Source organism: Chinchilla lanigera, unplaced genomic scaffold (genome assembly GCF_000276665.1).
Source record: "Chinchilla lanigera isolate Chin_1 unplaced genomic scaffold, ChiLan1.0 scaffold00001, whole genome shotgun sequence".
Lineage (NCBI taxonomy): Eukaryota > Metazoa > Chordata > Mammalia > Rodentia > Chinchillidae > Chinchilla > Chinchilla lanigera.
Window position 1 is genome coordinate 34261761 of NW_004955402.1, and position 27911 is coordinate 34289671.

Here is a 27911-nt window from a genome sequence, read left to right on the forward strand (position 1 = left end):
AATTGGGTTATTGGGTTATTGAGAATTTTTACATCTTCTTGATTCAGCTTTGGTAATTCAGACATATCTAGGAATCTGTGCATTTCTTCTGTTTTCCATCGTATAACAGTAAAGATTTTTGAAGTAGGTATTGATGACATTTCCAAAGGGTCTGTAGTGACTTCACCCTTATTATTCCTCAATGCCTTGATTTGAGTCTTTTCTTTCCTTTTTCTGATAAGGTTGGCTAAGGGTTTATCAATTTTATTTACTTTTTCAAAGAACCAACTTTTTGATTCATTATTCTCTGTATTGTTTTTTGGTTTCCAGTGTGTTAATTTCTACTCTGATCTTTACAATTTCCTCCCTTCTAGGTAGGGGCTTTGGGTTTGTCTTGCTCTTCTTCTAGAAGCTTGAGGTGTAACATTAGGTTGCTTATTTAAGCTTGTTCTGTTTTCCTGATGCCTCACAGTCACTTCTATCATGAATATTATTCTTCAATCTTCTTCATCCTAAGCTTTGGCTGTTCTATATCTTTCCTAGTTTATTATCCTCCCTGTCAGCAAGTTCTGACAATCACAAAGCTTTCCTCAATCACAAATTAAACCCCCTTTCTCCCATATCTCACCCTTGGCCCACAAAATATCCTCTGAAAATTCTCAATACTAACTCTTCAACTCAAAGTACTCCAATAAAATCAGACCCTACATTAACCTTCTCTTTTCAACTACTACTATTCCTACTTCAAACCTCTCCCTTAATATCTAATACTCCTCATCCAACTGCCTCCCATTCTCTCCACTGCAACTCACCTACCTCAACAGAGAACCACAAATAATAAACTGTCACAGTGCATAGAGAACAGACCAAAGGTGGGGGGACTATCATACAGAAGAAGTGTTGTAAGACTGAATCTGTGGATGCTGTTATAAATAGAAGCAATTTTTCCACCGAAATATAGGGACAGAGTCCTAATGATTTAAAGTAAGTAACAGGAGTAAACACCAGCACTGGATATACAGAGCTGAAAATTATTCACAGGGAGGCAGTATCCTACTAAAACTCTCTACATAAGCCACAAACTCTTCTCACTTCTCTAGTCCCAACCTGCAGTACACCCCCCAAAAAGGGAGGAGAAAAAAGGGGGTTATATACAATTTACACACACACACACAAACACAGATACAATTGGAGAATGGGGAAAGGAAAATCCCCAAGTCCCTCCAACTCTCCCAAGACACAGAAAGGGGTCACAAAGGGAGAAGAAAACAAATACCAGGTAGCAGAAATCTGTAAGTTCGTAGGCTGAAAAAAATGGATGACTTCAAAGAAGAAATGAAGCAAAAGTTCACAGTAATTACACTCAGTATGCCCATGGTGAATTTTGAAGAAATAGGTAAAAAACTGAACAAACTAACCAAAACAGCTCAAAATTTGAATGACAGATTCAACAAGGATATGGAATCCTCAAAAAGATGTCAGATAGAAATACCTGAAATAAAAAACAGTACAGAATTCGTACAGACCAATGTGAACACAGACTGTCTGATAGTAAGGGCAAAAAATAGTGAATTACGATAAAGAACTCAAAAAAGCCAAAAAGCAGATAAGAGAACAAGAGAAGACTATCCAGCAGGAGACAACAAGAAGACCAATCTAAGGCTAGTAAGAGTTAGAGGAAAAAACTATAAGACGGGATAAATGGATTCACTACCATGCTTAATAAAATTATGGAAGAAAATTTCCCAAATATAAGAAGAGAGTTTAAAATATAGGTGAGTGATACTTATAGACAATTATGATGAAAGGAGAAGTTCACAAGGGTATATATCCTCATTAATTCACATATAACCAGCAAACCACAATTTTAAAGGCAGCCAAAGAAAAAATTAAAAATCACATATAAAGGGAAACCAATTAGAATCACAGCAGACTTCTCAGCACAAGTCCTGAAGGCAAGGGCTTAGAGTGAAGTATTTCAAGCCCTAATAGCAAAAAACTTCCAACCCGATTAATTTACCCAGCAAAGCTATCCTTCAAAACAGATGGAGAAATAAGGTTTTTCCATGAGAAAGACCACCTCAGAAGATAAATTAGTGCTAAAGTAGTTCTACAGAAAATATTCAAGAATATTTATTCCTCTTCTAGCTATCTTCCTCAGAGTGAAAGACATATTACAGTGATACAGACATATTTATGATATGCACACACAGTGATATATGCAATGCAATTTATAATAACTAAATGTTGGAAACAACCTATATGCCCATCAACAGAGGAATGGATAAAGAAAATGTGGTATTTATCAAAATAGAGCACTACTCTGCCATAAAAGGATAAACTTGAAGCATACATAGGAAAATGGTACACCTTGAAACTATAATATTAAATGAAATAAATCAGAGATAAAAGCTTAAATATCACATGCTTTCTCTTATATGAGAAACACAAAATATAAATAGCAAAATAAAAGATAAGTAATAAAGATATAGAGAAATCTTTTTCTTGGGAATGGGGAACAAGAGATGGAGAGATCAAGACCAGTCTGAACTGCATAGTGAGACTGTCTCAAAAAGACCAAAAAAAAAAAGAGAAAGAGAGAGATGGAGCGAGGAGAGAGGGAAGGGAAAGGTAATGAAAAAATAAATTAAGGTGTTATGCACATATAACAACCCCCAACAATAAATATAATAATTATGTACCGCAAACATGTACTAGTTGAGAGAGAGAGCACAACTGAACTACTCAGCACTACAAAAAGAGATGGATCTTGACCTACTGGAATGCATGTCAATAAATGCACTTGAAAGCAACAACAAAAAACACCCTAAAATCATATAATTTACACAAATATAATAAAAAAATTTACAACACATAGTTCAATGATTTTTAGTATATTCAGAGTTGTACAACCATTACCACAACCTAATTCCATAACATTTCCATTCCATACAAAGCAAAGCCTGTATCCATTAGTAGTCACATCCCATTCTGCTTTACTTCCCTAGCCCTGGGCATCAATTATCTACCTAAGATTTGCCTATTCTGGATATTTCACATAAGTGAAATCACAGAATATGTCATCTTGTTACTAGATTCTCTCCCTTAGCATAATATTTTTGAGGCTCATCCATATTGATGACAGTATCAGTATTTCATTCCTTTTTATATTTGAATAATTGTGACCATTAATCTGGATAGGTCAAGCTAACTGGGTTGAGAAAGCCTGGCAGACTGGTAAAGACACTCCTAGGTATCTGAGTGGGTTATGAAGGCAAGGCCTTGCGTACTACATATTGTCCCTTGTTCATTCTCTGACACTGTTCCCTTGGTTTGTTTCTGGGCAGCCACAAACTAAGCAGCATTGCTCTGCCTCGCTCTTCTGTCATGGTGTCTGGAGACAAGTAATCACAGACTTAAACTGTGGGCATATTAAACCTTTCCTTTAAGTTGTCAGTGTTGGGTCATGTCTCAGCAATGAGAAAGATGACTAACAGAGAAAACTGGTACCAGGAGTGGGGACATTGCTGAGACTGTACCTGACCATGTGGCTTAGAAGCCTTTGCAACCAACTGTTTGCAGAAGGAGTTGGAAAGGTTTGAAGATGTGGGCTAGAGTAGCCATAGAATGCTGTAAAAACGACCCTGATGGATAATACTGGTCAAATAGCAGAAGAACAAAATGCTGAAGGAATGCAGATGGAGAAAAATAGGCTCAGGGAAAAAAAAGGCTCAGGAGGTTTCAGTTGGGAATTAAGACACCATCGAAACTTAGACCAGAGGCCATGTATATTATTGTGTGGTAGAAAATTTGTCTATATTTCGCTCATATCCTGACATTTTGCAGGAGAAAGAGATTAAGGGTAGTAAACTAATTAATCTGGTGGAGGAAATTTCAAGACAGTTCAATAGTCAGTTTGTGGTAAGGGTACCGCTGGCTCATCTTACCCAGGTCATTTATAGTGAGAATCAAGGGCAGAAGGCAGAACACAAAAAGTTGAAAAAGTTAACTTTTGACCCCAGAAGGAATATGTGTAAAGTGGGGGCCAAAGGAAGTGTAGCTGTCATTAAAAAGAAACCAAGTACTTTGTGGAGGGACAAAAAGAAAAATGACTCTAAGGCATCTCAGGAATCAACAAGACCATAATCATTTCAGGCTCATGGGTACAAAAGTATAAACCTTTCACTGGAGAAGAGTCCCTGAGATGCCTGCTCAAGAAGGGCCTCCCAGAGAATTGTCTCCCTGGGATTAATTTTACCATTCACAGTCATCCAGACACACAGAATCCACTGAAGCCATGGTCCAAGACAGCCTGGCTACTGCTTTCATGGGCAGCAGATCTTGGTATCAATCACATGATGCTCATTTTACTGGCATGGAAAATGCAAGAGTTATGGGACCAAGAAGGCTTATACTCAGATTTCAGAGGAAGGCCTGGAAAGTCAGTTAAGCAGCTCCTGAGAGGGCAGTGTATGAAGGTGTGAGAATGAAGCTAAAGGTGGTATGGAAATCCTAGGAATTTGTAAATGGCAGTAACAAATTAAATCTTTCCTTCTTTAAGCTGTAGGTGTTGGGTACTGTGCCTTGGCAATTACAAAGATGATTAATAATACTATAACACTATATTTTATTTATCCATTTATTAACTGATGGACATTTGGGTTATTTCTATTTTTGGGCTATTACAAATAACAGTTCTATGAACATCTGGATTTTGTGTTGGACACAGGTTTTCAATTCATTTGTATCTAAATCCATTAATAGAATTGTTGAGTCATATGGTAATTCTGTATTTAACTACTTGTGGAACTATAAATTGTTTTCCAATATGGCCGAACCTATTTTACATTGTAATCCTCCTGCCTCAGCCTCCCAGAGTGCTGTGATTATCAGCATGTGCCACCACAGCAGGTAGATTTTAAAGTTTTATAAATTAATCTATTTTTTTTTTTTTTTTGGTCATTTGTATTTTGGTGTTAAGATGTCTTTACTTATTAGCCAAAGTCACGAAAATTTACTCATGTTTTCTTCTTAACATCTTATTGCATTAATTTTTAGGTCTATGGTTCATTCTGACTTAACTTTTGCATTTGGTATGAGGAAGTGGGAAGTTTTCAGCAGCTGTGATATACCAGACACTGTGCTGCATGTGAAGTCTCCAGTGGCAATGATGTGTTACCTTTTTTCAGTTCTATGCCCTTCTTCAACAAGCTAACTGCTGGAATGTTTTCTCATCTTAACTTCTACCTTTAGAAATGCTACCTGCCTCAATTTTATTGTCATTAGACTATTCAAAAAATTTTGTCTTCTAGGGTTTAGTTTTAGTAAATCATCTGAGTCTAGGAATCTGTCCACTTCAAGATTTTTTAATTTGTTGGAATACAATTTTTCATAGTAGTTACTAACTTCTGGAGCACAACAGTATTCATTTTCATTTTGTCTATTGCATTTCTAACGACACTGATATGAGTCATTTCTCTGTTCCTTTTGGTAGATGTGGCTAAGGGGTTATCTATTTTATTATTTCAAAGAACCAGCTCTTTAATCCACTGATTCTTTCTATCGTTTTTTTTAGTCTCAATTAATTTAATTTTCACTCTGATATTTATATGATTTCCCTCCTTCGATTTCGTTTGTGCTTGGATTGCTGTTGGTTTTTGAGTACCCTGAGGTTCCATGCTATGTCATTTATTTGCACTTACAATGTCTTTCTAATGCGAGCACTGACTGCAGTAAAAGCTTCCCCTCTCAGGACTGCTTTCATTGTGTCTCATGGGTTCCGGTATGTTGTACTGGCATTATCGTTTCATTCTAGAAACTGTTTTCAGTTCTTCCTTGATTTGTTTTCTGATCACCTGGGTGTTCAAGAGTGTATTACTAAGCTTCCCAATGTTTCTAAATTTTCTATGGCTTCTTCTGTGATTGATTTTTAGTTTCACTGCCAAATGGTCTGATAGTAAACATGGAGTGATTTTGATTCTTTTATATTTATTTAAGCAAGCTTTGTAGACTAGCATGTAGTCTATTTTGGAGAAAGTTCTGTGTGCTGGTAAGAAGGCTGTGTGTACTCTGTTGTTGTAGACTAGACTACTCTGTAGATACCTATTAGTACATCCATTCGAGGGTATGGTTCACCTCTGATACTTACATCCCTGGGCCCTGATCAATTTTAGATGAAGTTTACTTCATCTGAGTGTAAAATTGCTAATCCTGCTCATCTTTGGGGCCCTAGAGCATGAAATATTGTTTTTCATCTTTTGATTTTTAGTCTATAAATATTTTTTTGAACTAGATGAGTTTCTTGAATTAAAAACTTATCAACTAGGAAAGGCCCAGTACCTAATGGATTCACTGCTGAATTCCACAAAAACTTTAAGGACGTTATAACACCAACACTCTTCAAACTCTCCAACAAAACTGAGAGGGAAGAAATGCTCCCAAACTCATTTTTGGAAGCCAGTATCACACCTGTCCCAAAACTAGACAAAGACTCAACTGAAAAATAAAACTACAGGCCAGTCTTCTTAATGTACATAGATGCGTGGCTGCAGTGAAAAAGGAACTCTTCTATGTTGCTGTGGGAATGTAAACTAGTACAATCATTACAGAAATCAGTATAGAGATTTCTCAAAGAACTAAAATCAGAAATTCATTTGATGCAGTTATTTGCCTTTTAGGTATCTTCCCCAAAGAGCTAAAAATATCATATTATAGCAATACATGCATACCAATGTTCATAGCAGCACAATTTGTAATAGCGCAATCCTGGAAGGAGCCTATATGTCTATCAACAGATAACCGGATAAAGAAAATGTGGTATCCATATATAAAAGAATACTGTACTACTCAGCTATAAAGAAGGATAAATTCACAATGTATTTGTAGGAAAATGGATACAACTGGAAAACAATGGTAAGTGAAATAAAAATCAGAGAGTCAAGCTTAAATACTGTATGGTTTCTATCATTTAAGTAATACAAAGTACAGTAAAGGGCAAAATGAAAGACTGATGAAAGGAAAGAGGGAGATAAATCTTTTGCAAATGGGAAGGGGTCAAAAGACTAAGGACTATGGGAAGGAGGGAGCAGAAGGGGACATAAAAAGATTTAAGATGTGTCATATGCATGTACCAAATACCCCCAATGAGTGGAAACACTGAATGTCACAAATGTGAACTAATAATAACAATAATAGTACTAATACTTAAAGTGGGGAAAGAGGATCTGGAGATAAAAGGAAGGAGGTAGGTGGGAGAAGGGGAATAAAAATAAAAAATCAAGACATGTTATGTACATGTGTCTACTACCTAAGGAGAATGTAAACTTCAAGCAATGCAAACATGTATTAATAAAATAAAATTTTAAAAACTACTATTTGGCTCAAATTTCAACTCTTTTCAATGAAAACTGCTGTAATACCTCCTCTACTTCCCAAAACTTATTTCTCTTTTGACATCTCACAAGTTTGGTTATAGATCTTTTATAAAATTAGTAATATGTTAAATTATATTTTAGTTGTGCATTTTTCTAAGTAGTCTTTTTACTACTATTTGCTTCCCTACATGGAGGTACTATGCTCTTTTTTTCATTTTTACCAAGGTAAAGTAATTCTAGAACAGAAGTTTAGCTATATAATATTCTAATGCCAACATTACTGGAAAAAAATGCACTTAAAGCCAGTAACCACAAGTAACTGTTTCAAAAGTGACAACAATCATAATTTTAAATTGTTTGGATATGTCAATGTACCCAAAGTAATTGTTCCCATGTCATGTGAATGTTAAATTCTCTAACCTAGCCTTGAGCTAAACAGTAAGCACTAACAAGAATTCTTAAAAAATGGAATGACATATGTGGATTTAGGTCAAAATATCTCTTAATACATTTCTGAAAAAGTTATCAACAAGACGTAAGAGATTATTAATAAGAGCTATCAATTCAAAAGGTGAGACAAATGAGTCTAGAGTTAGCAGTGTCAGGGTTCCACATTGAATGACAATGATAAGTAATCATGACTTAATTTATTAAAAATGAATTTCAAATACATGGATTTTATTCGTTAAAAAGCTATTATACAAACAAATTATCAAACTGGATCAAGAAGAAGTTGAACAACCTGTTCTATTTGTATTGAACTAAAAAGAAAAAATGCTACAACTACCTTTTGAATGTGAAAGAATAGATTTTTTTTGTCTTACTTTGTTTTTTGAGACAAGGTCTCAACTATGTAGTCCAGGTCACCCTTAAATCTGCCATGTTGTCCAGGCCGGCCTCAAACTTGTGATGCTCCTGCCTCACTTTCCTGCATGCTGGGATTACAGTCAAGTGATACCCCACCCACTGAAAGAATCAATTTTCACATTCACATCATGCAACAATTAATGAGGAAATTTATTAATTTAGTATAGAAATTGCCCATGCTCACTATATGGAAGAAACTAACGTCTGACTAGAGAATAGTCAAACAATTCTAACTGCATATCACATATATATGACTGAAGTTTAATCCTATTTCAACTTAGGATACCCCTCATAGTGTAAAAATGCACTGAGTTGTCCTTTTTCATCAACTATTTTTGGTTAATATGTAGTATATTTTTTTATTTGTAGCTTAGGATATGACAATCACTATGCCTTTAAATAGCATTCAATCCTACTGGCTCAGAAATAACTACAGAAAATAAGACAGGGTACTTGTATATTTAACTGGGGAGCTGCGCGCATGTACCTGGGAAATCATATATTCCAATGATTGTTAAACATTTTAGTCTCAAGACAGTTTTATACTATTAAAAATCACCAATGCTCTCAAAAGCTATTTTTATGTGGATTGTGTATATCGATATTTACCATAACAGAAATTAAAACAAGAAAAATTTAAAACACAAGAATATATAAACATTTTTTTAGCTGTCAGACTAATTATTTATCAATTACTGTGTAGCCTCTAGATGACACTGAAGTATAGTTTTGGGAGAAAAAGTAAATAAAAACAAGACACTGAGAACCACTGCAATATGTATCTCCATAGGAGAGTACCATTATACTTGCTTAGCAAGTCAAGGATAAACCTTTAGCTACCGCTTAGTATATGTGCTGCTGAAGTGAGCACCTTAGCTACTGTTTATACTACCAATTTTTTCTAATTCTGGCTCCTCACTCTTTAAGGCTAGGGTCTTTTTGTCTTATGCTTCTGCATTTACTTTTTGGACTTAGATGACGTGTCAGCCCTATAGAAAGATACAAAAGCTCTTTGATGAATAAAAAGCAACATAATTTCAGTTCTATGGTTCCTCCTTGAACAAAAGATTCTTCTCATTGCAAATAGTTGTTCAGGTGATTGATAGAAATAAGGGAAACAAAGGATATATGACACTGTGACAATATTACTTTAAAAACCATGGCAATAGTTTAAAAAGCAGTGGCAATTCATTTGTTTTTATATTCCATTCTCAGGTTCTATAACATTTGGCCAAGGTTGTCTAAAAAGTACAGTCTTACTTAAAAAAAATTATTGAAAGAGTCTCCTTTAAAAATTCTGTGCTTTCAGTCACTGAATTAAATTTTATAAAACCCCAATATACAGACAGCAAAGCATGGGCAAAGTCAACAAAGAGCTCTTCTGTCCCTGTAGCAACTTTCTCTGTCATAAGCATTCTTTCTCCCCACAGAAAACTGGAGGACAATTTTTGCTTTATTTTCCCTTAAAGCAGCCAGGGCAGTTTTCTCATTATCTAAAAATTCATTGAAGGGTTTCTCCTGAGAGGTTCAGACAAACATGGTTGTAGTAAAGTACTAATACTAATGTTTTTGTAACTTGCAATTTGCTTTCTACATCTTTATTCAACTGACTTGTGAATTATATAGTATAATGAGTATAAACATTTTCTTAATAAACTCAGAAACCTCTAGGTAGAGTGAAAGTACTCTATGTACTACGGTGAAAAAAAAACAACCCATCATTTCTAAGCACTTATTCAAACTCTTTCCTAATATAGTTTATTCAATCTTCGTACAGAAAGTGGGCATCTGGGAACCCACAGCTACATTAAGACCCTTTTTCATTCCTTTTCCACCCTGCATGAACAAGTTGTCTAAAGCATTAGTTCATGATACAAAATTTTATGTGGCTGCTGGCAAGGACACTTAAACAAAAATAAAATTAAAAAAGGAGGAAAATATTCATTTTTCCTGGATAATTACTAATTTAAAAGAGAAGAACAAGAAGAGTGATTTCAAATGTGGATAATTACTAATTTAAAAAAGAAGAACAAGAAGAGTGATTTCAAATGTGCAAATCATGTATACACAGTATTCTGAGCAAAGAGAGTGACCGATGAAACATTGAGTTATCAGGAAAGAAGAGTATGTCGCCATGCTTCTTTCTAAGATTACTGCTTTAATCACCTTTCAGATCTGAGGCAGAGGGAATGGGCCACAGTTACTATCACTATTACTGAATCTGTGGTACCCACCAACTACTGCCAAAGAAAGGCAGCAAAACTCAAGTTCATAAACCTATTTGGACAATACTGTGATTTCCAAGTTACATATAAATAGAAGTTAAAATAAGGACTGTTAACAATAGATTTCAAAGAGAATTTTGCTAGTATTCTTAGGGAGCAGATACTTCAATAAATGTAATTTTTAAAGAATAAATTTAATTTTTATTTTGTGAAAATTTCATAAAAGAAGAAAATAGTCAAATAGTGACACTAATGACTGTAAAGTTCAATAACAGCATTCAAATGTCTATGACAAATTCAAACTGTCAAGCCAGGCACGGTGGCACATGCCTGTAATCTCAGTACGTGAGAGGCTGAGGCAGGAGGGTCACCATGGGTTCAAGGTCGTCCTGGGCTACACAGTGCATTCAGGCCAACCTGAACTACATAGGGAGACCTTGTCTCAACAAAACAAAACAAAACAAAACAAATTCAAACTGCTCTATCATTACATAATCATCTCCATGACTGGTAAATACCATTAAATATGACCTATTTCCTCTAAGAAATATTAATTCTGTGGATTTCTGATTAAAGAAAATGCAGCTTGGGCAACTTCAGTTTACTGTATAAATCGATTATTTTTTGTGGCACAAATCATAAAACTATTACATGAATTAAATAAGAATTATATAAAAGTAACAAAACAAAGATGAGCCAGATTCAAGTTTTTCTATAATATAATTCCCCATTGCATCTTGTTTCTCTAGAGCTCTCCAAAGAGGTATCAGAAAAAGATTTATTTTCTTATCACAAGTCAAAGTAAATATAGAATTAAGTGAGCTGTTACACTAATTTTTTTAAAAATTTGGAATATTCTACTTGGCAAGAAAGTCTTAAAAATACTTTTTGCAAATATAAACTTACTATCTTAATAGGATGACAAATCCTATTTAGTGTACATGGAGACCCACAAATACAAGATAAATAAAAGACAAGAAAAATAGCAGCAGTCAGGTTGTGGCTACACACAGCTATCTTTGTTTACTGGTGATTGATACCCGATCTCGGTGCAGTTCCCACAGTCTCGTATCACCATGACCATTTAGAAATGAAACAAACCACAGGAAACAAGCAAAACAACTTTTCAACTGTCTGGTATGCACTGCCATTTCAAATATCAAATTTAAAAGTTCTTTAATAAATTCTCTAAATATCAACCTACTAAACTGTTGGGTAATATATGAGACCTCAATTAGAATTTCATGAACAATTTCTGTGGCAAGATAATTTTTAGTACCTTCATTTAAGCCATGTTCTAAAATCTAAGAAATGTCACACATAGTGGCCCTGCCCTAAAGGGACTCATAATGTGCTCTCCTCCCTATTATCACACAAGACTATTTTTATCGTACTCCATCACCATCTTCCAAGGTCAGGTGGTAGTACAGAATTACCTATAAAGTGGGTGAAACAAAGGCAACATGTTACAGTGCTCCTCTTCTGACCATGCCTGATATCATTTATAGTCCCATGTTAGTAGGACAACAGTCAATTGGATTCTTTTTCCCATGAATGACAACTGGGACTTCAAGACTGAATGGCTAGCTAGAGGTACTCACTCCTATCACCAGGACATGTTTTGGGCCAGCCAAGAGGAAAGGAAAGAGTTGGGATTGCTATCTTATACCCAAGTAAGTAAAGGGAGAAACGTGGCTGGTAGAGCACAGCAGAAGAATAAAGGAGAAGCAAAATGGAATAAAGATCAGAAGCAAAATGGAATTAAAAGCATCATACCACAATGACATATGCACACCCATGTTTATAGCAGCACAGTTTGTAATAGCCGAATCTTGGAAACAACTCAAGGGCCCATCAACTGGTGAATGGAGAAAGAAGATGGTGTTTTTTTACAATGGAGTCCTACTCTGCAATAAAGAAGGACAACCTCAAGACATTTCTAGGTAAATAGGTGCACCTTTTGAGACTATACTCTTAAGTGAAATCAACTGGACACACGTGTAAAGACCACACTGTTTCTCTGGTGTGAGAAATTGAAAGTGTAAATAAGGACAAAAGTGTATAATAGGCATTGTGAAATAGGAAGAAAAGGTTCAAATTGGAAGGGGAACCAGGGAGCAGGGTAGGGGAAAGGAAAGAGTGGAAAAGTAAAGAAAAAAAGAGAGAAAGGAAGGAAAAAATGGAAAGAAAGCTACTGTAAACAGGGATGGGAGGAGGAGCTGAAGGGAGGGTTGGGGAATGGGAAAAAGAAACATTATATCATGTACAGGTACAAATTCCCTATGATGAATGTGATCATTATGTATATCTAAAATGTACCAATAAAACCTGATTAGAAAAGAAAAAGAAATAAATTTAAAAAGAAAGAAAAAAGAAAAGAAACAAAATGGGCCTCAGTAACAGGATTTTCCTGAACCTCATGGTTTTTCAATTTTAGGTTAGAGCTCTTTATGAAATCCAGGTGTATTTCCCCCCTCTTCCACTGAGCTCAGTGAAAAATCTCTGTATACTTCCTATAAAATCCCTCTTTTCATTTTTGTGTAATTAGTTTGAATGGGTTTCTTGACTTGTTGTCTTATTTAATTTTTTCCCATTGCTGAGACAAAATACCCAATGCCCAAAATTAAGGAAGCAAAGGTTTATTTAGCTCACAGTTTGTGCAGGTTTCAGTTCATATTTGGCTGGCTCCAAGGCAGGGTGGCCTCTGAGTTCATGGTGGCGGAAAACAGCACAAGCAGCAAGAGCAAAAGGGAGAAGCAGCAAAAGCAAGCCTCTTTCCTTCCCTTACACTGTATGCAAACTATCGACCCTAGAGGGGCGGGTGTAGCACTCACACCCATAATCCCAGCATTGGACCATGGATCAATCAAAAACTCTAGAAGCCCGCCCCATGATTGCATGAAGCACTGGGGAGACGTCTAGACACTCATATATTAGGGTTCCTAATTATTAACAAAAACTATTACTTTAGGATTGTTTTTCTTCAACCTTTTGACAACAATCATTAAAAAATTTTTCCCTTGAAACCTCATTCCTTTATTTGTGTAGTAGGAAGTTTCTGAAGGCAAAAATTTTGAGAGGTACTGTTATTTATAAATTTAACAATAAAAGGAAAAATGTTATCAATGAGATAAGGTAACTACTTACATAATCTGGTAGAGGAACATCATCGGAACTCAGTGAACCTCTCAAGGACTGTGTGGCTTGTTCCAGAACTTTGTTGTGCTTTTTAGATAGCAAAGAAAACAAACTGGAAAAAGAGAAAGGAAAATCCCTATTATATTAAGAGAACTCCTACCTTTTTTTGGTCTAATAGAGAATTATAAAGTTTTACAGCATGTTAATTATTCTAAAATCTACTTGTAAATAATTTTTTCATACTTATGTTAACACCAAGATTAACTTTTTTTTTCCAGTACCGGGGATCGAACTCACAACTTTGCACTTGCTGGGCAGGTGCTGTGCTGCTGAGCTAAATCCCCAGCCCCAACACCAAGATTAACAATACTACTTATTTAACAAAAAGTGAAGAGTATGTTTAAATAATAAGGGTTCTAAAAAGCAAAGGATTAAAATCACAAGATACATTTTCAAAAGATTACTATATTGGACAAAACAATGGACAGTGTTTGAGAAAGGGCTGGACATGAACTACCTTTATGCCTCACAGTGTAACATAATAGGAATAGCTTGAGTTTACATATCTATATATCTTAATTTTCTCATCTTTCAAATGTGTTAGATTAGACAGACTATTTCAGAATTTCTGAATTACTAGTGTAATTCAGACTGTGCTTGTATGTTATAGTTTTATGTTCTTATTCCTAAAAAAATGACATATACATATATATATATACACATGTATATATACTTACACAAATACTGATGCAAATGGGCACACATGCAAAGGTGCACACACATACATATAGAGACATATACACAACTTCCTCTACCCACCCCAGTACTGGAAATTGAGACCATGGCCTCATGCATGTTAGGCAAGCCTTCCACCGAGTCATTTCCTCTGTCCTTCTAGAGAAGGCTTTTTGTTGTTGTTTTTTGGTAGTACTGGGGACCAAACTGAGGGCTTCCCACATGCTAAGCAAGCAGTCTACCACAAAGCCATTTCTCCAACCCCAGACCAAGTTTTAACTAACATTATTGTCGTGATTTGGGGTTTTTGCAAGGGGAACAATACAGGACACATATTTTATAATAGTCACCCAAAGAATGATATACAAGAGAGTGCAGGAAAGCTGTCTACACACTAAAGACCAAAGAATCCAGCCAAGGGCCTGGACCCCATGATAATATCCTGCATGAGTGCAGCTAAAGACCTAGAGCCCATGACAATGTTTCATGCAGGTCTGTTTTATGGATCTGCGCTGGGAAGGCCCAAAGATCAGTGGTGGAAGCTAGAAAGTCTATACCAGCAGGATGAAAGATCTGTGCTAGCAGACTGAGAGATCTGCATTGGAGCCAGGAAGTGATGCTCAAAGTAAGAACCAGAGCTTCCCTGAAAAGTACCACTGCCATCCTCAGCAACAGTGATGTCCTGAGCTCCTCTGATGATGAAGAAAGCTGAGTTCGATCAGGAAAGTCAACATGACAAGCTTCTTCAGGAGACTGAGCAGTGCACCATCTTCCCCTCTGGAGCCAGGAAGCGATGCTCAGAGTGAGGACCAGAGCTCCCCCAAAGTGAACCAAAGCCATTCTCAATGACAACAAGGTCCTGAGCTCCTTGGACAATGGGAACAGGTGAGTTCATTAAGAAAGCTGGCATGACAAACTCCTCCGAGAGAACCAACAGCTCCTTACAGCTTCTAATGGCACCCAACCACTTCTCTTAGCTCCCAACAGCCTCTCTCAGCTGCCCACAGCCTAATTTTGTCTCCAGTTCTGCCTCTTATGCTACTGGCAACAATCCTCAGGTAGGCCTCCCACACCCAGCACTATGCTTACTCGGTTCAGCTGTGTGTTACAAGCTGACTAGTTGTCAATCCACCACAATTATCAAAGAAAAAGATTCTTTAAAACACTTATTGGTAATGCTAGGTGCTGTATAACTCAAATACAACAGAGTACGAATATTCTCTAAATCTCTACTCACATACAGTGGAAATAAAAACAAAGGAAGGGAGAGGAAAAAATGGTAGATTGGTGAACAGCAGCAAAACTCAATCTTTCCGAGATCTGGAATCTAGACAATGAAAAATAACAACTTGGTGAAGAAAAAAAGAGCAATAGTTCACTGGGATTCAGGAAGGAACAGACAGGAACACTGAAAGCTACTGAGAAGTTGGAGAGGTGGACCATAATGCAGAGAAAAGAATAAAATAATCTGGACTCTCTCCCTAGCTCATGGCTTGTGAATTAAGAGAGATAGAATTAAAATTAAATACTTAGGAATTAACCTAAGCAAGTACATGAAAGATCTCTACAAGGAAGACTGGAATACTCTGAAAAAGGAAATCAAAGAGGACACCAGAAAATGGAAAGATATCCCTTGTTCCTGAATAGGCAGAAACAATATTGTAAAAATGGCCATACTTCCAGAACAGATATATAGATTGAACACAATCTCAATCAAAATACCAACAGCATTTCTTAGAGAACTAGAGAAAACAACCCTAAAATTCATATGGAAGCAGAAGAGACCTAGAATAGTAAAAGCAATCCTGGGCAACAAGTGCAAGGCAGGAGGCATCACAATCCTCAACTTCAAGTTATACTATAAAGTTACGGGTACAAACAAACAGCAAACAAACATCAACAACAAAACAGCATGGTGTTGGCAAAAAATCAGGCATGTGGATCAATGGGACAGAATAGAGGACGCAGAAACAACTCCAGGCACATTGAGCTACTTTATCTTTAACAAAAGGTTGAAAAACTTAACATTGGAGGAAACATAATCACTTTAACAAATGGTACCTGGTTATTCCAGATGCAAAAGACTGAATTAGATCTATATCTCTCACCATGTACTAAACTAAAATCAAAATGGTTCAAAAAACTAATTAAAACAGAAGCACAATCTGTTGAAAGATAAAATAAGCAAACCTCTTGAAGTCACAGGCATAGGCAAGAACTTTCTGAACAGAATCCCAATGGCACAAAAAACAATACCAAGAATCAATAAATGTGATCATATGAAATTTAAAAGCTTCTGCATAGTAAAGGAAACAACCGACAGAGTGAAGAGACAATCTATAGAAAAGAGAAAAAAATCTTTGGCAGATACTTTTCAGAGGACTAATATCTATAATATATAAAGAACTAAAACAAATTAGACCTCTTCCAAAATAAAAAATAGGTGACTGAAATGAATACATAGTTCTCAGAAGAATAAGTACAAATGGCCAATAAATACATGAAAAAATGTTTAACCCTGGTGGTTATCAGAGAAATGCAAGTCAAAACAACACTGAAATTCCATCTTACTCCACAAAGAATGGTTATCGTAAAGAAATTACATAACTACAAAAACGAAGAAATCAGATAACAACAAAGTTGGCAAGGCTGCAGGTTGGGGGGAGCTTCTACATTGTTGGTGGGAAGGTAAACTAGTTGAACCATTATGGAAATTAGTGTGGAATTCCTCAAAAAACTAAAACAAGAAATTCCAATGGACTCAGCTTCCCCTCTTAGGTTTCTTCCTGAAAGAGTTAAAGACATTTATTACAGTGATATGTGCATGTCCATGTTTATAGCAGCATAATTCACAATAGCTAAATCTTGGAAGTGGCCTATATGTCTATCAAAAGATGAATGGGTAAAGCAAATGCGGGTATTTATACAGAATGGAGTAGCACTCTAATACAAGAAAGGATAAACTTGAGTTGCTTGTAGAAAAATGGATGCACCTTGAATCCATGTCAAATGAAATAAATCAGAGACACAAACTTAAATACTGTATGGTTTTCTTATATGAGGAACCCAACATATGGATGAAGAAGAAAATAGAAGATAGATAATAAGAAATAGTGAGATAGATTTTTTGCACATGGGAAGAGGACCAAGAGATGGAGGGAGGAAAAAGGAGAGGGGAGAAGAGATTTGCTATGTACATGTCGTAACTTCCCCCAAGGAACATGATCATTATGTACTACAAACATGTACTAATAAAAATACATAATAAAAATTGATTTTATAAATTAATTACTGATTATTTGATCATATGAAACTGAATATGCATTAAGCACATATTTAAAAGACAGATTTTTGTAAAATGGAAGTCCAGTAAAGTCTCATAAAGAGGTTAGTCCTACTTTTTTTGTTTTGCTCTGAGTGTTATGTGTTTTGTTTTGTTTTGCTTTGTTTTGTTTTGTTTTGTTTTGAGACAGGATCTTACCATGTAGTTCAGTCTGGCCTTGAACTCACTATGTAGCCAAGGCTGGCCTCAAACTCATAGTGATCCTCCTGTCTCAGTCTCTCAAGTGCTGGGATTACAGGTATGTGCCACCATGGCTGGCTGGGGTTAGTCCTTAGTTTTGAAAAGAAAGATTATTTATGCAAGAGAATAGAGTGCATTTTAAACAGCAAAGCATAATGGCAAAAGTACAGGACAGTGAAGTCTGGAGTGGAACTGCTATACAATGGAGGAAATAATCTAGGAAGGTACAGGCATTTTTTTCCAATCATTTGTCTGGGTCTTCATTCAAGGTTTTATGTTGTTTTATTTTTCCACTTAAAGTCTAAAAATAAACATCATGCTTTCCACTCAATACTATTCCCACGGTAATTAATATTACCAGTTTATTACATGATTCTGGAAATGTATGTATCAAGGCATGTACATAAATGCATACTGTAAAAACTGCACTAAGTAGATACTATTCTGTACTTTTGTACTTTTCCATGTGCCAATAAATTCCTTTGCTTAACCAATACAAATTAAGGACCAGGACAGGAGTGGTGGTGCACATCTGTAATCCCAGCACTCGGGAGGCTGAGACAGGCCTGGGATACATGAGTTCCAGGCCATCCTGGGATACATAGTGAGTTCAAGGCTGGTCTGAACTATATAGTGAGACCTTGTCTCAAAAACACAAAACAAAACTTATTGAGGGCCAGTTAAACCTCAGTGTATGTACTACAACTTATTTAGTCCATTATTAATTAGTAAGTGCAATTGTGGCTAGGTGTGACGGTGCTCACCTGTAATCTTAGCACTTGGGGGGCTGAGGTAGGCAGACAGCAGCCAGTTCAAGGCCAGCCTGAACTACATAGCAAGACCCTCTCTCAAAAAGACAAAAACAAAAAATAATTGTAATGGTTTCCAGCTTTTTATATTATAAACAGCACTATAATCAACACCCTTAAACATAATTTTTTAGCAGAACTGAGACTCTCTATAGGAGTGGTTTTTTGTTTGTTTGTTTGTTTTCTGGTACCGGGAATTGAACTCACAACCTTGCGCTTGCTGGGCAGGCGCTGTGCCGCTGAGCTAAATCCCCAGCCCTGAAACTCTCTATAGGATAAATTCATTGAAATAAAGTTGCCGTGTAGAACAGTAACTGATTACATCCTGGATATATACTTTAAAATATAAACATTAGTTTGCAAGAGATGTGGTGGAAAAGATAATATATTGGGATTCCATGTTCACATGGAAATGCATGAAGAAAGAAATTAAATGATTTTAATTGGGTGTAATACTTTTTTTTATCCTAAATGGAATTTCACAAATTTTCTGAGGCTAAAAGAAATTTGGCGGGCAGTTCTAGCATAGGACATGGCAAGACTCAAGAGGCATAAACTGCATGACTAATCAAAAGGGACAGTAACAAAAACTCCTTAAAGATGAGAGGTGGTATAAATAAGAGGAAGAGACAAAGCAATGCATTTTGTTAAGTTTATAAACAAAAAGTAACTCAAAGGCTGCCTTATGGCCTCACTACATTGGATAATCAGTCTGTCTGTCTGTCTTTCTCTTATTAGTGTACCTTCAGAACACAATAAAAATAATCTATGGTAATTTTCATCATCAATTTGAGAAAATTATCATATGTATCTTAGAAACGCCAACAAAAATACTTGAAACACTCCTTTGGAAACGAAAAGCTAGCTTGTGTACTTATTTATTTTATGAGAGAATACTAACAATCTGTTTTCATTGTTAGTAGGAGACCAAACAAGGAAATGAACTTCAAATCAAACATAAGGTTCAGCTGAGCATGATAGAAAATTTGACTTATTAAAGACATCAAATGTTGAAACAGTACATCCCAAGAAGCTGTGGATACTGCTTCCAGCTATTTTTAAGAAAGTCTGTGTAAGAATAGATAATTTGAGGTCACTTCCAATTTTCTATCATGAATGAGTAACAGAATTTACATTCTTAACTTGTTATCCTCATGGAAGTTAATAGGCTTTTCCTCAGATCTTATAGCTAGTGCTTTCAAAGTTTTGTGTTTTTTTTTTTAAGTTCTAATTTTGGCTTTCATTTAACATTTTTTAAAGGCAAAATGACTTAAATTTATATGAGACATGACTTGCAAATTGCTGAGTGAGAAAAGTTACTTTTGCTTAAAGCTCTGCATCAAAGCACTCAGCCCTAGCTTATGTCAGTTACAGTAAGTAATAAAGGCATGATGTTTGCATGTAAAAAGGTGAGTCTGGTCATAAAAAGAAGTGTAGCTGATCTTCAAGCGTGCTTAATATTCAAACTACTTTTTAAAAATTAGAAAAAGTCTAGTTTTTGAACACAAGAATGCTCATTATAACTTGGGTTAACAACGACAAAACTGAACACAACTCAAACACTGATCCAGGATAGAATGGGTAAACAGACTGCAGGATATTCATACCATGAAATAACCATATAGCAATTTAAAATGATCTAAAGCTAGATGCATTAATATGGATAAGTCTCAGGAACAAGGCTAATGAAAAACAGGGATTCTTATGGAATGTTAACAAAGTGATTATGTTTTCACAGTGTAGAACAATTAGATGGATTTTATAGATACAACATGAAATAATAATATAAAATATATATGGAATAATAAACTCTACATTTAGGACAGTCACTATTTACTGAGTAGAGAGGGAAGAAAATAGGATCAGGAAGCAGAAATAGAGAATTAAGTGAGATCCCTGGTCCCCTTAACACTGGATACACAGGAGATTGATATATTACTCTCTATTGTTCTTATGTGCCTGAGATATTATATGTATTTTAAAAATCTGATAAAAGAACATGCTATCTTGAAGAAAACAAAGCCCCTGCCAACAGATGACATTTCACAAAAGAAAGCTGCATGTAAATAGAATATGTGTGGTCAGTCCAAACTGGGACACGCTGAGAAGATCACAAGCTGGAGCAAATGGCTGCCAGTTGAGGGTGCACAGATGGTGACAGGAGATGAGACCAGAATGAAGACAGTTTGAAGACAGACTGTGAAGGGCCACTCATGGCACACATCAGAAGCCCTGGACTTTATACAGACTTGAGAAGCTAATGGAAAATGATGAAAGAGACATGGTTCCTCGCCCCCAAGAAGCTCAAGTCTGATGGAATAAGAAAAAAAAAAGTCTACAATCCTGAAATCAGAGAATGCTGTGGATCTGAAGAGGGTGCTACTCAGGTACAGAGGAAAGTTAGATACATTCCACAGAGGAAATCGAGCATGACTATAGCCTTGGAGGTTAGGAGCTTGCTAATGGGAAAAGCAAAGGAAGAGGAAGAATGATCTGGAAAGGTGAAACAGTATAGAAAGTCAATGAAGACACTTCAGGGACATATCTATAATTGAGACTAGAGGAGGTCTACAAGGGTGAGGCATGACAAGAGATGAAGCTGGCAAGATAGGAGGGGCCAGATTTAAAAGGCTTTATATACCAACCTAAGAGGTTTACATTTCACCCTGTTAAGTCACTGAGACAGAAAATCAGACAACTATTTGCCAAGGGCACACTATGTGGAAGACAGTGTGAGAACTGCGTTAGTTACAACTGCAAGTCCAAGCAGCACAGTCACTGCCCTGCCTTCCCAGAAGGCACCACATTCAAGGAGGATATGCCTCTGTAGACTGGAGTGAATAGGGCATGTCATTGGGACACTGTTGAAGGCTACCCACCCATACTGAGGTTAAAACAGGAAAACGTTTCTGGTGACGATGCCTGAGCATCACCTTAGATAATAACTGGGAGGTGGTTAAGCAAATTAGGCGATGGAGAAAGAAACCTGCATGGAGAAAAGAACAAAAGGGAGGTTAAGAAACCTGAGCACTGCTAGTGTAGAGACAGCACTACTCATGTGCAGCCCATGCTGAGGACATGGCCAAACATGGCAACAATACTGGGGTAGGCGCGAGAGTTCATAAAGTACCTCCTATGTCTCATGTAGAACCTGGACTTCATCTTGCAAGCCAGAGCTGTTCTGTAACTGCAGGACTGCAGTATGAGGAAGCAGCTAAAGTGAAGCCTTTGTGGTGTTGTTCAGGTCCAGGGTGTGAACACGGATTGCAAGAAGGATGGCAGCAACTTCTCATGCATCTGCATCCTTTTTATCTGTGTGCTCCCACTTCATGGTGCCCATTGTGTCCCTACCATAGCATCCTAGGGCTCAGAGTCAAGGTTTGAAAATCCCCACCTGACCAATGAGATATAACTGCAATTATATTTACTTTAGAAAGACTTCTCTCCTTTGGAGAGAAAAGAAATGATTACAGAACAGAAGTGGAAACAGAGAACCTTCAAAAAAGCATTTATATTATCCAAAAGAGCTATTTAGAAGGCAAAAATAAGAGGCGGAGTGAAAGAAGGGAATGACAGGTAACCCACGGCTCTAACTTGGAAAAAGTAGTGGCTGAGGGACAGGTAATCAACATAACACAGAAAAGCTGAAGGGTAGGGAGAGGTTTGGGAAGACAATCGCTCTCAGACATATGGCGCTTACAGAGTATGAGGCATTTTCATCAAATAATTATGAGAAGCAGGTACTACTACCATCCATATCTCCTTTCCCAAATGCCCTACTTTTTTTTTTTTCCAGCACTGGGAATTGAACCCAGGGCCTTTATTTTGAGGTATATCCCCAGCTCTTCTTTTGAGACAAGGTTTCATTAAGTTGTTAAGTGGCCCAGAATGAACTCAAACTTGGGATCCTCCTGCCTCAGCCTCCCGGAGTATAACCAGTGATCTGATTCCCCTCACTGTGGTTTCACCTTTTCTAGAGTTTCTTGTAAACAAAATCATACCATATGTACTGTTTTGTGTCTGCCTTCTATCACTCAGCATGGTGCTTTTCAAATTTATCCATATTGTTTTGTCTGTCCATAATTCATTGTTTTATTGCTCAGTAGTTTTCCATCGTACAGGTATACCTCAATTTCTTTTATCTACTTACAAGTTGATGTACTATATATTTAGCTTGTTTTCAGTACTGTGCTACTATGAATAAGGTAATACAAACACTTACACAAGTTTTTGTATGAACATATGCTTTCATTTCTCTTAAGTAATCCTATGAATGGAATGGCCAGATTGTATGCTACTTGTTTAACTCTACAAGAAACTTCCAAACTGTTTCACATTCTTCTTGCTATTTCACTTGGTATTTTAGTCTTTTTCATTTTAGCTATTCTAGGGGACATGAAATAGATTTTCCCTATGGTTTTAATTTGCATTTTCCTAATGGGTTTTCTTGGAAGTATCTATTCAAAACTTTGGTCCATTTAAAAAGAACATCATTTTTCTTTGTAAATTGTAAAATTTATTTGTATATTCTTGATACAAGGTCTTTGATACAATATCTTTATCAGATATACATTTTGTAAATACAATATCCTAGTCTGTGGCCTGGGCGTGGATGGGAGACTGAGTTGTCTTTTCATTTTATTTTTAAATATCTGATTAAGTTCAGCTCACCAAACTTAAAAGAAATGGTTCGTGTTTTTCGTGTCTTATCTAAACAAAAATTTGCCCAAGCCCAAATCTCAAAGATTTTCACCTATAATTTCTTCTGGAAATTTTACAGTTTTGCTCTTATGATTCATTTGAATTAATGCATGTGTGAGTCAAGGTTCATTTTGTTGGTTTGGGTTCTTTTAGCTATTTTTGTGTATGGATATTCAATTGCTCCAACACCATCTGTTGAAAAGACTATCATTTTCCCTTGAATTACCTTGGCTCCCTTGCTGAAATTTCTTTAACCATGTATACACCAGTCTATTTCTGGACTCTACTACATTCTACTGGTCTGTAAATCTATCATTTCCCAATACAGTATTATATAGTCTTGACTGTTTTGGCTTTATAATAAACCATAAAATCAGGTACTATAAGTCCGCTAGGTTTGGCTTTCTTTGTGAAATAGCTTTTGGCTACTCTAGCTTCTTTGTAGTTCCATACACATTTAATGAGCTCAAGTGATCTTCTGCCTTGGTCTCCCAACAAGCTAGGACTGAAGCTTCTCATCACTATTCTTAGGTCATTATTTCACATTTGTGATGGTACAATAAATAGTAATGCTTTAAAATATTTTTGCTTCTTATTGTTCCTGGCAAAAATATAAAATTTTATATATTGTCCTATCCTATGCTAAACTCACCAATTTTTAAGTTTTTTATAGATTAGAATTTTTTTAAACATATGAGCGTCTCAAGGCAAACACCTAAATACTTACAGACTTGAAAAGACAGTTTAAAAATATTGTTTTCCAATCTGAATTTTTAAAATTTTGTTTTCTTAACTTCCTGCACTCCCTAGGCCCTCCAGCACAATGGTGAGTAAATGTGACAGCAGGGATCCTTGCCATTTTCTTAGGGAAAATGCACCTAGTCTTTCATGTTAAGTGTTTTTTAGCTCTAAGTTCTTCTTTTTTTATTAGTACATGTTTGCAATACACAATGATTACAATTATCATTGGGAGCTGGCACATGAACATGATACATTTTAATTCTTGGAAATCTGACTAGACCCTGGACTCGTAACTACTTTATTATCTCTTACTTGGAGTTATTTTATAATTATGGTGACTATTATTATTTTTTTTTTCTCTCTGATACCATATACTCTTACCTCCTACTTTAGGCACAGAAACTATTCTAAATAAAGCAAGTTCATGACACAGGTTGCACTGATTATAATTCTCCATTCCCCAGGTCACAAAGACTGGTCTAAGGATATAAACTCCAAGATGAGCCAGCGGAAACTTTCCTCATGACTGCTCTAAGTAGGGATGAAAACTGGTTTTCCTTTCTGGTTATAAGACTGTGAATGAAGCAGGAAGTCTGGAGACAGTCACAGTCACAGTTCAATTTCATGAAGGCAACTAAATGTGTTAGGAGGAAAGATAGGTGACAGGGGTAGGGCAGTGGACAAAGAATGAATTAGAGAATATATCCAACATTTTCTGCATTTCTCTTGAGGGCTACTCTCCACTCAGCATACGTAAAACAAATCCCACCTTTTTTTTTACATATGTTAGAGTCCAATATGACTTACTTCCTCAGCTTGAATCTTTGCTCAACTATCACTTCTTTCTCGAGGCCCACCACAACCACTCCGCTTAAAATCACATTCCAATCCTGGCACACCCTATTAATACACCCACTACTTTTTCCCTGTACCACTCATCACTTTCTAAAAATTATGTTTTTCTTACATATGTCTGTCACTAGAGCAGAAGTTGGCAAACTACAACCTGTATACCAAATCCAGCCCCACTTTATGGGGACACAGCCATGGCCAGTCATTTATGTATTGTCTCCGGCTGCTTTCACATTACAGTGACAGTTCAGCAGCTATGCCTCAGGCCATCCGACAGGGAAGCCTAAGGTTACTTAATCATTAAAGTCCATTACAGAAAACATTCAGTGACTTTCAAATGTTTGTTCACTGCTACACTCCCAGTGCTTAGAGTAATACTTGGCACATCAGAGTTACTCAATATTCACTAAATAAAATGCAAAAGAAAAATGCAGTGCTTTTGTTAAGTTTAAAATGTCAAAGTTTATCTGGTTTCTGATATTTTTTAGACAAATACCTAGTGGTTTTAAGGTCAGCAAAGTATCTTTTTTTCCCTTATTTTTACTGTAATAAAAACAAAAAAACCCAATATTCTCTCCCATTTACCTAAGGTAATGGTTGATACACTGTGTAAACTTGAGAAGTTTAACTAAGTGACTCAGCAGGGGGCCAGGGTCTTCATTTTGTAAACATCCTCATCCTGTGCAACAGGAGGGTAGGGAGATGGTGTGAGTGCTACACCCGCCTTGGGGGACAGGCTAGCCTGCTTACAGTATAAGGGAGGAAAAGAGGCTTGCTCTCCCCTCCTTCTAGTTCTTGTTGCTTTTGCTGTTTTCTGCTGCCCCTGGGCCATGCCACCCTGCCTTGAAGCCACCTGATTATGGACTGAAACCTCCATGAACTGTGAGCTAAATAAACCTTTCCCTCTTTAATTTGGGTGTTGGGTATTTTCGGCAATGAGAGAGAAGTAACCAAGACACCTAGAAATACAATTGCCTTACATTTTTACATTTTCTACTCCAATATTTTCACTGAATATACAAACTCAGAGAATGGCAAAGTCAAAAGGATTTACTTCTGGACTGAATATGTGGTATTGAGACATAAAAAGTAGAGGATATATATCAAAGTATTTGGCCTCAGTATGTACTCCTTACTAAGACAGGATGGATTGTGGAGGGAGAGGTTTCACGGAGACTCACCAGGAGTTAACTTTTGGGCATGCCAATTTGCAATGTCTACTTGTTATTCACGTGGAGGTTTCAAGGAGATAGTTGGGTTTACATGTCTTAATTCAGATCTATCTATCTATCTATCTATCTATCTATCTATCTATCTATCTGGGAACTATAAATATACATCCAGGAGGTAAAGCCATAGCAACAGATGAAAAAATTCAGAGACCTGAAGGCTACAAACTAAGCTAGCAGTGGGAGAATATCCATAGCAAATGAGTCTATACAGTTCCAGTAAATTGTGGCTATTAGCAGCAGGAGGTACTAGAAAGTAAGTCTAAAACAGAAAGACTGACTGAAAATTTATACTTTAAAGTCAGACATTTAATTTCTACACATGCCCCCCTCAATCCAATGGATGCCTTTCTGTACCTTTGCAAAAGAATGGTGTTCACTCTCAGAAGGCACTTGTGAGGCTTGTAGTGCTACACTGAGAGGGAGCAATGAAGTAACATCTCGGTGCTCAACACTGAAATTTTGGCTCCCCTTACCCATCCACTCTGAGAATGCCCTCAGCAAGGTTTGCAGACTTAGTTACATCAGGTAACTCTCAGAAGACACTGAAAAGTATTATGAAGAACAACCCATAGTGACACTGAAGGGTTCCTCAAAAACAAACAACAAACCCCGCCCAGTTGGAGCACCCTAAACCGAAGCTATCAGCCAGCAAAGCCCAACTCAAGTACACAGAACTTCTAATCTGTTCTTTAGTGCCTTACTTTTAAGTACAGTATAAACTTGTTGCCAAAGGTTGCCAGAGAGAGCCACTAAAATGACAAACAAACGGAAAAGGGAACGTGAATAGAACAGAGGTAACGGAAGGAAAGAAAATGTCTGTTATAATTACTAAGCTTATGAAGAAAAGTAAATGTATTGAAGCGATGAAATAAAGAGATCATCAGAGAACTAAAAACAATTCTTGGAAAATGGAAATATGACAAATGAAAAATTTAATAGAAGGGTTGGAAATAATTTGAAAAAGTTGACCAAAAGACAAAGAAATGGAAAAATAGCAGAAAAATGACCATTAGAGAACTGTTCACAAAGTCTAACATAGGATTTTTAAAGAGAAAAATGGAAGTCATTCTTAAAGAATTATTTCAAAGGAAGTTCTCATAACTAAAAAACATGAATTTCCAGAGTGAAAATCCACCAAGAAGCCAGAAAAATCAATTAAAAACAAGAAGACCCTCACATTTATAGCACAAAACTAGAATTTCAAAACATTGAAACAGAAGAAGGTCCAAGAGGAAAACAGAGACAGGGCCATATGCAAACAGTCAAGAATTAGCACGCATTAGACATCTCAACAGCTACAAAACATTGAGCAACGCCTTGCAAATGCTGAAATAATTACTGTGAATATAGACCTAAATGCTACCATTTTCTAAATCCTAGAATAAAGATAAAAGACTTTTTAAAAAATAAATTTTTTATTTTTTAAATTTTTTTTTCCAGTACCGGGAATCAAACTCAAGACCTTGTGCTTGCCAGGCAGGCGCTGTGCTGCTGAGCTACATCCCCAGCCCCTATAATAAATTTTTTAAAAGCATAAATGTGCACCCTTTCATTTGATCACCCTGTGCATTTGTCTGGTGACAGGTCATACTTAAGATCCCCAAAAGGGCCACAGAAGTCAGTGTTGTTCTTCAAATGTGCGGATCGCTTACGGAGGCTGGTGGGAGGAGAGGCTCTGACCAAAGCACACGTGTTGGGTTTCGTGTTCTGAATACGCTGGGCAAAGCGCAGCCATC

The 27911-nt window shown here is 36.5% G+C and overlaps 1 protein-coding gene across 2 annotated transcripts in view; it reads right to left on the reverse strand.

Moving 5' to 3' along the window:
• Dym (dymeclin) overlaps nucleotides 1-27911 on the reverse strand; it is a 391162-nt gene that overhangs the window by 110978 nt on the left and 252273 nt on the right. For both annotated transcript variants that reach the window (XM_005372905.2, XM_005372906.2), the window contains one exon: nucleotides 13592-13694. In XM_005372905.2, coding sequence (XP_005372962.1) covers nucleotides 13592-13694 — 103 coding nt within the window. The remainder of the gene's footprint in view (nucleotides 1-13591; nucleotides 13695-27911) is intronic.